Raw genomic sequence first — 15,255 nt, 5'->3', positions numbered from 1 at the left:
CATAAAACATACTATGTTTCTGCAGTAATGCGTGAGGATAAATAGATTAAATTTGAACATAAAAATCATATGTTGTGTAGTGATATCAGTATCATAATGTACATAACTATCATGAGATGACCATTCACAATGGTTATCATGAAGGTGGTCATATTGCAAAAAGTGTTGTTTTTGGTAGAGGATATGTGTGGTACATTAATAGAAGATGTGGCACACCTGAATGTGGCTGTCACTCAACAAGACAACACATGCAGTGTGTGATAATGTGTTGTTGATAGTAGTTCAACTATAGATATGAGTGAACTAATGTGTGACGTACGCTTTGATAAGTAATGAGTTGTTGGGGCATTTAGTAGCTAAAGTGAAGCTTTCAAATGAGTGTGATTAACTTCAGTTGTGCTAGTCAGGTTGTAATAACGGTATTCCCTTCCCCAAAAAGCCTAATCAGCCACACCTTTCAATTACTTGAAACAGGTGAAAATGGTGTGAACTAAGTTGACCCTAAAATGAGCCTGTAATTTGTGTGTGTGCTGAACCCCACCCCCTCTGTTGAAGTGTATGCTGTGATGAGATATTAATTGCAGCTGCTTTAACACAATGGTAGATGAGCTAAATAGTCGTGTGCAGTTTTTAAGTTATGAAAACAATGACATAACATATGATACGTGTGCCTCATTATGCTGTCTGTATATGACATAAAGCAAAAATGGACCTTTTCATAAACAACTATAGATGTGTTAGTGCAAGTGATGTTTGTAGGCAGTTGCATGCAATATATTTGATGCATGCTTAAAATAGGCAGTAATGTCATGTTTGTCGGAGTAAAATAAATAAAATACACACTAATATTATACATATTTATGTTCTGTACCTGTAGCTAGTAATAATTTCTCATTAGCATGTGTTACACATGTGTACTACCCTGTTGTTCCCCATCTTCGCCCACCATCAATTGCTTCCACTGCAGCAATGCATTTTGGGAATTCACATGTAAATGAGCACGCAATGGCACGTGCTATATTAGTTACTGCTTTTAGTAGGACTACAACATATATGTCTATTTTGAGATATATATATATATACAGAATCAGACATATACATATATAGATGCAGGTATGCTTATATTGTGAAGATAGTATAAAAAGCAGTGTAAATATGCATAATAACTGTAAGCAACGACACGCCTAGTACAGTAATATTTCTCACCTGGTGGAAATTGTGAGGGATAAATTCCAATATCACGGTCACCAGGTAAGCCTTCCACGACGACGGGAAGTAATTTTGCCCGAAGCAGCTCCTCCAATGGAGTTAATATCAGACGTTGTGGTGTCGGCCCACCTCCAGTGCCAGTAGCATGCACGCGTTGCTGTTGTATTTTCTTTTTCAATTTGGACCTAATATCATCAAATCTCTTGTGACAATTCCGCTTGTCCCTCACATGATTCTCACACGCATTGACACCAATGACTATTGTATCCCACATTTCTTTTCTGCTTGATGAACTTGTCCGCCCTTGAAAAACATATAAAATATATGAGGTAACTTAATAATAATAGAAGCACCAGTTTCCTACACTGCTAGCTGTTCCAAGAGATAGCAAACATGCTGTTTTATGTATAATATGTGAAGCACATGAGCATTCACTACTAAACCTATACATGTAAGCAAGGTTGCATTCATATTGTATGCAGTTATGGCAAATTGACCGCCTGTGTTTAGTTGTCCTTGTAAGGCATGATAAAAAGCTGTGTTTCCAGACTAATTAACATAGAAAGAAATTCTGAACCCATATTTGCATATGAACAAAACTCAGATGACCTAGGATCACATGTATTTGAATAATAAATGTAAAGGTACACTTACCTAGTAAATGTCCATATATACTGTCATAGTGCTCCAGAATGCCAGTGACAAGAGCTGTATTTTCCTGGTCATTGAAGCGAGGATTACGTGGCTTCTCCACACGTTTCTTCCGAGCAGGTTTAGGGTCAGAGCTTGGCTGGTGCTGACTGGACTCTCCTTCTTCCAATGGAAGAGCCTCCAAAAGCTGGCCACCAGCAAGCACGCCACCACCAGACACCCCATCAGCAACTGCGCCACCAGCAGCACTCCCAGCACCAGCACTCCCACTCCTAGCACCAGCACTCCCAGCACTCCCACTCCTAGCACCAGCACTCCCACTCCTAGCACCAGCACTCACACTCCTAGCACCAGCACTCCCAGCACCAGCACTCCCACTCCCAGCACCAGCACTCCCACTCCCAGCACTCCCACTCCCAGCAACAGCACTCCCACTCCCAGCAACAGCACTCCCACTCCCAGCAACAGCACTCACACTCCCAGCAACAGCACTCCCACTCCCAGCAACAGCACTCCCACTCCCAGCAACACCACTCGCAGCACCAGCACTCCCACTCCCAGCAACACCACTCGCACTCCCAGCAACATCACTCCCCTGAACAGTACGTTCACTCCGACGCGTACTCGCACGAGTAGCACTCCCACTCCCACCAGCATCACTCTTCCCACGCTTTGCGGGCATACTTCCAGCACTCACAAAAAACAGACAAGAAATGTACAGCCAATCACACGAAACACTTCCACATATAAAACAAGACAAAGATGTAAACAAAACAACAATGGACAAAGCTCACCCAATACACAACAAGTCTCTCAGTCAATATGCAAATCTTCAATCAGCCAGCTCTGTGTGTCTCTCTCTCTCTCACTCCCAACAACACAGAGAATGATTAGCAGTACACGTTGCCTTTAAATATGGCGCGCTATCCAATACATGCTTGTTTCGCCTGATTCAGCAAGATTTGTGATTGGGCAACCTAACAGCACCCCGCCACGCACGCCGATACACCTGTGTGTGATCGGCTAATCATCGTGAGAGTGGGTGGATTTGTTTTCGGGTTGATTTTGAATGTATTCGGCACTTACTGCATACGGAGAGGAAAAATCGCCAATAACATGACTAATCGGTAAGCTTGCCGATTTCACATAATCGACGCTTACTGCATGAGGCCCTATGTTGTAAATGTAGAATCAAGCTTGAGGGATGGGACATAAATCTTGTCAATATAAAAAACTTTAGAGTGAAAAAAAGAATATACATTAGTAACCTGTGATACTTCATCTTTATATACATAGATAGACCACAATAAGGCATGGGTTGCAATTATGAGAATTTTGACAAGTGATTCTGATATGCCAATAATGCAAACCCAATTTCTAATTGATGGAATAGAATTTATACTCAAACATAATTTATTTTGGTTCAACCGTAGTTTTTTTCTGCAGCAATGCATTATGGCCATGGAGTCCAGGTTTGCACCAAACTGTGCAAATATATTCATGGGGGCATGAGAGCTGCATCATAGCTGGTCCAATAACCTGTTTGGTGTGAACCTTGTCCTTTGGCCTAGATAACTCAAGGAGTTAATCTCAGTAATAGCAAAACCATTATATTTAATATTCAAGGACTCCATTTCCACAGGCTCGGTACCATAAGATTAGCATAAAGCAGATGTGGTGCCTATATTTAAGAAGGGGGCTAGATCACAACCGGGAAATTACAGACCTGTAAGCCTGACTTCAATAGTAGGGAAACTACTTGAAGGTTTAATATGGGATAATATTCAGGAATACCTAATGGAAAACAAAATTATTAGTAATAGTCAGCATGGATTTATGAAGGATAGATCTTGCCAAACTAACCTTATTTGTCTCTTTGAGGAGGTAAGTAGGAATTTAGACCAGGGTAATGCAGTTGATGTGGTCTACTTAGATTTTGCAAAGGCTTTTGATACGGTTTCACACAAGAGGTTGGTGTACAAAATAAAGAAAATTGGACTCAGTAATAATATATGCACCTGGATTGAAAACTGGTTAAAGGACAGACAACAGAGGGTTGTCATAAATGGAACTTTTTCAGGTTGGGCTAAAGTCGTGAGTGGAGTACCTCAGGGATCGGTACTGGGACCCCGGCTTTTTAACTTGTTTATTAATGACCTTGAGGTTGGGATCGAGAGCAAAGTCTCCATCTTTGCTGATGATACTAAATTGTGTAAGGTAATAGAATCAGAGCAGGGTGTAATTTCTCTTCAGAAGGACTTGGAGAGACTGGAAACGTGGGCAGGTAAATGGCAGATGAGGTTTAATACAGATAAATGTAAGGTTATGCATTTGGGATACAAGAATAAAAAGGCGACTTACAAATTAAATGGAGATATATTGGGGAAATCCTTGATGGAGAAGGATTTAGGAGTGCTTGTAGACAGCAGGCTTAGCAATAGTGCCCAATGTCATGCAGTAGCTGCAAAGGCAAACAAGATCTTATCTTGCATCAAACGGGCAATGGATGGAAGGGAAGTAAACATAATTATGCCCCTTTACAAAGCATTAGTAAGACCACACCTTGAATATGGAGTACAATTTTGGGCACCAATCCTAAGAAAAGACATTGTGGAACTAGAGAGAGTGCAGAGAAGAGCCACCAAATTAATTAAGGGGATGGACATTCTAACTTATGAGGAGAGGCTAGCTAAATTAGATTTATTTACATTAGAAAAGAGGCATCTAAGAGGGGATATGATAACTATATACAAATATATTCAGGGACAATACAAGGAGCTTTCAAAATAACTATTCATCCCACGGGCAGTACAAAGGACTCGGGCCATCCCTTAAGGTTGGAGGAAAGTGAATTTCACCAGCAACAAAGGATAGGGTTCTTTACAGTAAGGGCAGTTAAAATGTGGAATTCATTACCCATGGAGACTTGGACATCTTTTTAGATGGGAAAGGTATACAGGGATATACCAAATAAGTATACATGGGAAGGATGTTGATCCAGGGATTAATCCGATTGCCAATTCTTGGAGTCAGGAAGGAATTAATTTTTCCCCTTAATGGGGTTTTTTGTTTGCCTTCCTCTGGATCAATAAGTATAGATATAGGATAAAGTATCTGTTGTCTAAATTTAGCATAGGTTGAACTTGATGGACGGAAGTCTTTTTTGAACCTCATCTACTATGTAACTGTGTAACTATGTAAGTATATATCAAGTGTCATGATAATACTATTAAAATATTCAGTATTTTAATAATCTGGCACACAAACAGTTAACTTGAGTTACTAGTTACAGCTTAAAAATACATGTATTGTGGGGGGTGGGGGGTGGGGGGAGGTGAGGGGGGAGGTCAAGGACCCGGCCTGGTTTTCTATGTTTATCTAGAAGTGAGGTTATCTAAGAGTAAATCTAGTCTGGAATAATGGGTGATGAAAACTGTCTTTTTGACAGAGGAAATAAGCAAAAGCCATTTTAATGTAGCTTACAAAGGAATCCTCCAGTGAGGCAGAAAGTAAGAGGGTGTGGCCAGGAAGCCATTCCATAGGTCTGTGTAAGTTAACTAAATATAAAATATTGCTGATCTGATATTATTCACAAAAATTACAAATATATCTTTGTAGCATTTGATATCAGGCAAATTAAATGATGCTAAACAATCCTCCGTCGTGAAGGTGCTAAAGTCAGATATCCATTTGTCTCTCAAACAGCATTAGCCACATCAAAAATAGTCTTTTTGCCTGTGGCAATCTCCCCCTAATGCGATGAGGTGAGTCACAATATTCCAGCAATTACAAGGATACATTTATGAGAATGTTTTTATACTCAGGCATTTTTTAATTCAAAAGAAAACCCCTTTTCTCTCCCCAAGCCTTAAAAATGTCATCAGAAAGTAATGAGACTGGGGAGGTTTCAAGGACATGCCCAGAAGGTGGGCTTCTGCAGTTTCAATGCAGGGGCTTTGAGGATAAAAACCATCCATTTGAAATATGAATTTAGAATTCAACAGAGGGAGATGCTCATGTTTCCAACTAAACATCCCGTCTGAACCTAAATATGTGGTGATGTACAGTATGTTAGGGATTTCTGTATGTTTTACTATAATTTTATGAAATTGTCTGCATATATTATACTGTATGTTTCTTGCAACATTCTTTTTCTGTGCCCTGTACTACTTTTGTATATTAAATCTAACTTTTCATACGTATTGTCTTTGGGCCCTAATTGAACTTTGCACTGTTTAAAAAGAATAAGCATTTTTGAACACATTTGGCTACAATAGATTTTTGTGTGCTAATTACTGTACATATTTTTCTTAGTATACAAGGACCACCTAGCGACAAGACTTTTCTTTATCCTTGGTGGTAGCATTGATTTAAGGTTATATTTTTGATGGACTGAGGGGAAATATGACTCATTTGAGGGGAGATATTACTCCTTTGAAGGAACCTGCATGGGAGAAAAGTGGGGCAGCTAGATATATATGTGTGTATTAACCCTTGTCATATATACAAGTCACATGCTCACGGGTGTGCCTTTTGGGACAAATAGTGGCATAGCGGTGGGATAACAATTTTTTGGTGTTAATAATAGAGCTTTTCAGTGGTTTCCATTTATGCCTGTGGGACAGACTAAACACTAAAAAGTGACTGACCTTTGAGAGTCTTGCAAGAGAACACAGCTCATTACTGTTCCTCAAGACATTGCTCAGTGCTTTTTTATTATCTACAAGCAGACAGTTTTTTGTTCCCTTCCCTTCTCTTGTTTTTTTTCCTCTATCTTTTGATTTTGTGGAACTTTAGTGAACATGGCTGCTGTATAACGATGCTGAAGCCAGATGAAAGAGAATCTGATAGCTCAGTGTGAGAAGTGAGATCTCTCAATGCTGGGTAAAAATAAAAAGGAGCTGATACAAATCTTGCTAGAAAACGATACTGAGCAAGATGCTAGGCTGTGCCAGGATGAAACAGTGGAGCAGTGGGAGGCTTAGCCCTGGAAATTGCTAAGGAATCCATGACTGTTATATTACGAGGACTCCAACAGTCCTCACCCTCCCAACGCCCTGGATGCGTCCAACAGTTCTCACCCTCCCAACGCCCTGGATGCGTCCAACAGTTCTTACCCTTCCAACGCCCTGGATGTGTACCTGCAAACTGCTCAAACACCTGGGAAATATAGAAAATGCAATAAAGCTCATCACCCAGTTTCAGCAAGAAGAGAGATATGCTGCAGAACGTGCAGCTGAGAGGGAAAGACACGCTGCGGAACTAAGGCACCAGCTGGAACTTACCAAGCTCCAGACCGCATCGCCAGCACCAAGCAGCAGAGAGTCCAGCCATTCCTGTGTAGAGCATTTCCTGAACCTGAAAAAAGATGGAGACCTGGACACTTTCCTGCATGGTTTTTAAAAAAAACCTACAGGCAGCAACCGTTGCCTTGTGATATTTAGGCAAATCTAAAGCCCAAATTGAACGAAAGTGCCTTGGGCGTCTTTTCTGAACTTCCTGCACACCTCAACCAGGATTGAGGCCATCAAAGCTGCGTTGCTATACCATTTCAATATTACCCCTGAAATCTACCCGCAGAAGTTGAGAACCCTATAGCGCAGTGCTACCACTGGCTTTTCTGAGCTGGTGGGCAGTCTGACCTTTTTGTGCAAGCAGTGGGTTGGGGGGCTGCAAATTGAAAGCCTTGAAGGGTTACTGGATCTCATAGTCCACAAGCAATTTTAAACCCTGTGCACACCTGAAGTGAGAGAGCGGGTGAAGGACGGTGGTCCTATGTCAGCCACAGAGGCTGAAAAATGTGTAGATTCCTACAAGGTTAACAAGAATCCTACTGAGGCTTAATTTGGGGGGGGTATTTGGTACACCGGGCCAGTGGGATTACCATTGGTGTTTTGAATGCAAACAGATGGGGCATATCAACCCAGAAAAGAAGAATCCTGAAATTGCACCTGGAGGGGATCACTCCTCAGGAGAACGCCTACTGTAGGTCCTTATCTGTTGTCTCGGGTGCCAGAACACAGAGGTGCCCACTTGCAGCTCGTCACGGTGACTCAGAAACTCACTCAAGGACTGAGGGACTCAAGAAATACAGTTATCCTGGTGCGGCCAGGGGTGGTGGGAACTGAGAAATCATTCCAGGGGGGATTCTGCATTTGGGGGTGGCCCAGAAGAGGCTGCCACGATTTGCCGGTGGCAAAGGTATGCTTGAATTTGGTAACTGGGCAGGGTGTGCGGGAGGTGGGATAATTGATAATATTCCTGCTAACGGGCTGCAAGGAAATGATCTTGGAAAGATGATTACTCAATATGAGACTACTGTGACCCAACAAGTTCAGGAACCTGCTACACATTTCCTTTTCTGATGCACACTGTGGACCGGGGAAGGGTAACTGACATGGGTTGTACAAAAGTGGTGGGTCACAGGGACCTCCCATTATAATTTATTACCAACCAGATGATCACAAGGGGTCCTAAGGAGGTGATTGAGGGGGATCGTACGAAGGTGGGGGCTGAGAGAGCTTCCCATTACAGCTCATAATCACAGGGGTCTCAAGGAGGTGATTGAGGGGGGTTGTAGCAAATTGCAGGGGGGAGGCGGGTAGAAAAAGCTTCCTATTACAACCTGTCATCACAGTGGGCCCAGAGGGGGTGTTTGAGGGGGTTGTACCAAAGTGGGAGGCAGCAAGAGCTCCCCATTACAGACCAACACACAAGATCAGACAGTATTTAGGGACATGTGGGATAGGCATAGGCAAGCACATGTCCTGACTGCTGAAGGATTGGCACAGAGACAGTTACAGTAGTGAAATAAATAGAAAAGGATGATGAGAGAGATACAGTCAGAGCAAGAAAGACAGGGAAAGAAAGACATCCAACAAGGGAGAGGCAGAGAGTCAGCCAGCAATAGAAATAGAGAGTGAGAAAGTCAGAGCGAGAAAGGCTGGGAAAGAAAAACAGCCAGCGAGGGAGAAGCAGAGACAGAGAGGCAACCAGAGAAAGAGGGATTTCCAGAACGAGAGCAATGCTTTACTAGCAACTAAGGTAGTCAAGAGAGGTAAGTAATGTATTTTAATATTGTTCATTTATAATATTTTTAATTATAGCTTATCATTGATGGCCAATTTGGCTTCTTAAGCCCCCATTGAGAGGGCCTAGGTAGCCACAGTAACAATCAATGTTTTTTTGGATAATATTAATTTTACATCTATATTTAATGGAGTGGTGTATTTTTGTATGGAAGTAGTTGCCTAGGGAGGGTGGTTAGGCCTCCCTGTGGGGTGGCGGGAGGGGTTAACCCCTTGGTTACTTTAATTAATTTTATTTATTTATAAAATATTTTACCCAGAAGTAATGCATTGAGAGTTACCTCTCGTTTTCAAGTATGTCCTGGGATAGAGTTAAGATCACAGATACATGGTTACAAATACATGGTTACATTAGGTGAACAGGATTATACATTACAGTATGTATGAAGACATTGCATGAACAGTTTAACATATTTTATCATTTAGGCGTATGACATAGTTACAGACCAGATTAAAATGTGAGATAGCTATAGTTTTGAAAGGACTTAGACTGGTGGTAGCTTTGAGAGTCTCAAGTAGATTGTTCCAGGTATGAGGTGCTTGGTAAGAGAAGGAGGAGCGGCCAGATACTTTGTTGAACTAAAAATGCGATTTACCCCTTTGGTGCATGGGGTAAACACAGGCATCAAATGGCTAAATGTTATTTATAGGGAGCTTTACTTATGCCTTAATGTCTAGTACTGTATATAATGTATATAGTAGCCCTTGTGTAAGGTGTTTATTGCATTTACACCAAACTTTACAGTACAGTATTTATAGGAATTGGTTATTTCAGAGAGGAAGGGGTTAAATGATTGCAGACAGTATACAGTATGTATAACGCCGCTTCAGGATCCAGTATACAGTAGGCGCCTGACGAAGCTGCAAGCGAAATGCATTGAGTCTAATTACTGGCGCAGAAAAGACGGAGGGGACATGACTAGGAAGGACGGAGAATGGAAGGAACAAGTGTGGGTTGCAAACAACTCCGGATGCAGGTCTTGGTGAGATCCTTCCCCAAAGCCAGGAGCCTGCTCCTTCTGATGTCTCCTTATGTTTAACATGCTTTTATGTGTTTTATATATAGCTAGTGCACATTTTTTATTGCTTAATTATATATATAAAAAAAAGTTTAGACCATCTGCACTATTGGTATTTTTATTTCCTATTTACTGAGACTAGTACTAGGGAAAAGCTGGGGGTGAGGGAAGGGAAAGAAGGTACCCTCGCAGCAGCTAAGAATAGATTCTGAGGTGCTTCTATCCGGGGTAAATATAAACTAATACTTGTGAGAGAAAGGGACCCCAATGGAGAGCACTCAAGCAGATGCACAGAGTACACTAGACAAAGGATATGTGTGTATGTTGATAAGTGATATGTACACGATAAAAACCATTTATTAGAGTCTTAACTCAAGATAAAATAAAGTTGGACGCTAGGTGCCCAAATAAATGAGACTCAATGAAGTCAAAAAAGCGAAAGTAAAAAATACCGACTCTCAAGTGTATAGTGTGGACTTGAGTGCTCTCCATTGGGGTCCCTTTCTCTCACAAGTATCTATTTACTGAGACATCACCTTTATTGTCCACAACTGAATATACCTAAGGGGAACACATCAGAAGACCATCTCCCTCCATCGGGTGTTTGATTGAAGTCTTCTTTATTCCCCAGTATATACCTTCTTCTTTTATGCCTTTAACCCTTATGGGTCATGTGTGTGTAATGATTCAAGTTTTCCTCACATTTCATTAGAATCTAAAACTACTGTATTACACAATATATATGTAGCCCTGTTTCCTAGTGAACACAGACCGCTACCAATGCTGTATAACCTATAGGCTCGCAGGGCCTGAGCCTCCGCCACGGAGAGCCTGAGGCACGTGTAATAATATGGGTAACCTCGTACTTGGTGCAGCGCCTCCACCTGCGATGGCTCCCACCAGAGGGGGAGTGGTTCCTCGCAGGACAAATATATATCACGCCACACACACAGCATGTAAAACAATCAATGACTTTACTATCATAACCATAAGCAGCATATATCAACAGGTGTCCCTCCCTAGAGGAGACACTAACTACTGCGTCTCGCAGGACGCTCCCACCTCCACCGGGTGAGCCCATCCCGTGTCCAGTACCCACACACAATGTTTCCCCCACCCTCAAGTGAGATATATCTATATATATGTTTGACTGCGCAGCCACTATGTCCTGTATGGATATGTGGTATAGTTGGTGCACTTGTTGATGGTTACCTGCCGAGCACTCCAGTGCCCGGGCCTGCCAAGGAACTTCACAAAGTATCGGATGATGGTTGTATACTGGAACTACCGTCCAGGGCGATCCCACCCAGATGGCTGCTGCGACGGCAGCGGAGGTCTGAGCCCAAACCTCTGGTTCAAATATGCAACTGTCTTTATACTCAGGATTTGTCCAATACACAATAAAAGGTAGCTGTAACCTTACTCGTGCCGGTCCCTACATCCGCTCCACTCTACGGGGACTCAGGGCCTAACTGGGCCGGGGTAAAAGGCCTAGTGTAGGGGCTGTTGGCCTCCCTACACATGGAGCTCCGTATCCTTCCTCCTCAACGTGCTTGCTCTGCGCAACCCTTTAACTTTCCTCCCGCTATCCTGACCACCCTATAGGCTCCCTGGCGTCACCTTGTCTCGCGGTGGCTGCTGGGACTCGTAGTCCCGTACGCTCCACCCTATAGGAGCCGTCCCTCCTTCTCGGGCTTTGCAACCTGTGGCCACGCATGCGCGACCTCTGCTCCCTTGTCACCTCCACGGCCCGCTGCGCCTGCACGAGCATTCAACATGGCGGCGCCCTGATCACGCTCTGATACTGCGGAGCCTCCGAAACGCCGGAGCGCTCCCTGCACTGCTGCAACCTTCCCTACACATGTAACAATAGGGTGAGTCTGGGGACCCCGGCTACATATATTTTTTTTATCTGTCTTCTACTTTGGAACTATCGGGATGGAACATTGGGAAGCTAACGTTTCCTTTCCATTTATTTTCACTTTGTCACTATTACATCACGTGTGGTTGTTGTTGTTACATTTATTTATTTTTGAATATATGATTCAATTCAAGTTCACGTATTTTGCACTACTGCTGGTTGAGGATTTTTTTATTTCCCATCTCATTATAGATGAATTGCCAGGGGATATGAGCTCCCAAACTGCGGGGACCCACAACATAGGACTGATGCAAGCCCACACCAGGAGACAAAATAGTTTGAATAATGTGCAGGTAAATTCTTCTTTAATTGAGGGTCTAGTTTTGAACATTGATTTAAATTGCAGTAACTCCAAATTAACTGCATTCAAAAATATCTCTTTATATTTTATGAAAAAAAATGCTACATTGCTTATTTTGCTCAGTTTTGCATCACAAACAATTTTATGAGTATTTTGTGATTTGAGTAATTTGGTATCTTGCTATGAAAGGGCCATATAGAGAAATCTAAAGGGGCTAGGCACTAAGCAGGGCGTTTTTGCGGCCGCTTGGGAAATTTTTGCTCGGCCGTTAAAAAGTGAAGCCAAAAGCAGGATTCACTACCAAGTTCAGGGCATTTTGTTCCAGTCCGAGCAAAAATATGGCCGATCGCGCAAGCTTTTTTATCCCCCACTGCTATCGCGCTTAAACTTGTACAGCACGATAGCTGATTGAAAAAAAAGCAGCATGTAAGAACTGCATGGAGACGCTGCGTCTCCATGCACGGCTCTTACAGGCAATCGTGAAGCATAAATATACATTTTAATAATAGTGTACATGCTTAGTGAATCCTGCTGACTGGCAAAAAAGGGCGCGTTTGCCGTTTTTTGCCTGATCTGACATGTTTTTTTTTTCACAGGGCTGAAAAAATGCTTTTTAAGGCCGATAAAGCGCTGCTATCACTGCTTAGTGAATCGCACAGCAGCTTGTATCGGCCTTAAAAGCCACTTTGTGTTCTTAAAAGCAGTTATCACTGCTTAGTACATAGCCCCCTAAGTGTTCATTTTCTCTGTCCCCTGTGAAGTGATGCATCGCTGACCCCCCATGGTAACGAAGGGGTTAAACATCATTGCAGCAAATTTGGGGTAATATAGTAGGAAAGTAAGAACCTCCACTGACGGTTGGTTGTCTATAACCTTTCTTAATCAATGTCACTGCTGTTTCATTTTTACACTGGATTTCATTCTGTAACTGTAAACTATTTCGTTTATGCCTTTATGCGTGTTATGTAAAAATGTTCTCTTTTAATTAGCAAAAGGTACGGACAAAGGAAACCAGGAAGACACTAGGGATATAAAAATTCTGCACACCATATGCTTATAGATGTTTTTGTAAAAGATGTACATTAAGAAGAAACAGACTTGAAATGGGAGATTTTTAACTAAATAAAAAACACTTATACAGCATTCTAAAAAAGTTTTTTTTCCTCTGTTTCCAAGAGATTTCATTGCTGTGCTGTGTAATAGTAGCACTGTTTTGACATGTTAAAGAGTTGTTAGAAAGGGATGGTGAATACCAGACAGATTTGATCAGATTATGTTCATCTGTCTGCTTATACCATACATTACAGAACTAAAAAGAATGTGAAACCTACTGTCTCTAGCAGTAGTAGTATATATTTTTTCTATCTTGAATCACGTTTTAAACTTTCATCTTGCCATCTCTATTAATTAGACGTAGGGCATAATTTACTGTATGCACGCATTGCAAAAGAAAGCTTGAATTGTTGAAGGAATCTATTTAACTGTACATTTAAATTTGCAGTTCCCAACCTGATTCTGTTCTGTGTCCCCTTATATAAACAGTACATTTTCCCATACGCTCAATCACTTGCAATATCTCGCCTTATTGGATTGCTACAGATCAACTCAGATAAGTTACCAAGTACAACAGTGCATCACATACAACACACGGACTGCATTTAAGTAAGTTCAAAAAGCAGTAATATAGTCAAAACATTTAGAACAGCCAGGAAGCCTGCTTTCTAATTGGTCTCAATGCTTAGTGTAAAATAACAAAACATGCCAATGAGACAAACATTTACTTACATATTTAGTTTTACAATCTGAAAAAGTCTGTTCTACTTGAAAGTTTCTCCAAGAAAGTATCTGGTAGAATACCAGGGGGAGACAAAAGAAAAGAAACAAACAATTGGTGTAGTATATCAAGGAAACTCCTAAAATTCTATAAAGACTCACATGGAAGTGCCTAGTTTGAGCACATAAAGGTATCTTTATCAAGGGTCAGTCTTTGATTGTTGCAGGGATCCTTATGTAACATGGCCTCCCGGCAGTTACTTCTTTGTCTGGGACTTTTCGTCTGTCAGTCCTGTTAGAACAGGCAGCGGAAAGGTTAATTCCTTCAAAAGGCCTGTATGTGTATTCAGCCTTGAATATGTAGCCATAGTCAAGGGCGGGCCTTGCAACCTGAGGTTTGTCAATCAAAGGGGTGGATATTGGTTAGAACGCCCCCTGCTGTGTGTGGGCCAATCTGTATCCGGCTTTGTCTTGTAATGATTCAAAGTAAGAGACACTCCCCTGAGATGTCCAAATTGAGACACACCTCCTAAATTAAGGTTCAGTTAGTTGGAAGAGAGGAGTCTGAGATCTGCTTGCAGAGGAGTGATTACAGGGACTCTCTCTCTCCCTCCACCCATGCTGGGCTGGAGGGAGAGGGCCAAGAAGAAGAGATGCTAGCCAGGGCTCTGAGCTAGGGAGTCAGGAAGGATGCTGATGTTACTGTGCTGCTATACTACTGCTATGTTGTGATGCTGTGCTGTGACACTGGAATAAAGCTAAGAGAAAGATACTGTTGTGTGGAATCCCTGTCTTTGGTAAATGAAGAGTGTCAGTGGGGGTCCCTCCTCTGAAGACCCCAGAGGATCCTTACTGGCTGGAGGCGCTGCTACCACCCAGAGATGACCCAATCAAGGTAACCTGTCTCAACCCTTGTCCCTGTCCTGGCTCTCCACACACCACCGCGGAGCCTCAGCCCCCCTGTTACTTGCAGGTTCAGCACCAAAATCCCTGTGTAACCAGCAAAGGAGTGTACCCCCCCAGATCACTTAGGGGGGGATGGGTTAAATGGGTTACAGTTGGAGGCGCTGCTGAGATGAACTGCTCCCCAGGACAGGACAGGATTTACCAACGGGACAGGTTTTCAGAGGCAGGTGAACCACACAGCGGTGTCAGAGACTTTGCCAGCAGCGTACAGACTTTGCAGAGAGGGGATCCCTCCCTGAAGCTTCCCCAGGGAGGGGGTCACCCTGAAATGGACATATTTGTATGTGGGGCGACTCCTTGGTGGCTATGTGCCAGGGAGTGTGGTGA

General features: G+C 42.4%; 1 protein-coding gene across 1 annotated transcript in view; it reads right to left on the bottom strand.

Annotated features, from left to right (window-relative positions):
- LOC142488095 (uncharacterized) overlaps positions 1 to 15,255 on the bottom strand; it is a 45,011-nt gene that overhangs the window by 28,507 nt on the left and 1,249 nt on the right. Inside the window, exon 2 of the mRNA XM_075588470.1 lies at positions 1,207 to 1,394. Coding sequence (XP_075444585.1) covers positions 1,207 to 1,394 — 188 coding nt within the window. The remainder of the gene's footprint in view (positions 1 to 1,206; positions 1,395 to 15,255) is intronic.

The sequence above is a fragment of the Ascaphus truei genome, chromosome 2 (genome assembly GCF_040206685.1).
Source record: "Ascaphus truei isolate aAscTru1 chromosome 2, aAscTru1.hap1, whole genome shotgun sequence".
Classification (NCBI taxonomy): Eukaryota; Metazoa; Chordata; class Amphibia; order Anura; family Ascaphidae; genus Ascaphus; species Ascaphus truei.
The sequence above is the reverse complement of the archived record's forward strand: the minus strand, read 5'-3'. Positions and strand labels throughout refer to the sequence as shown.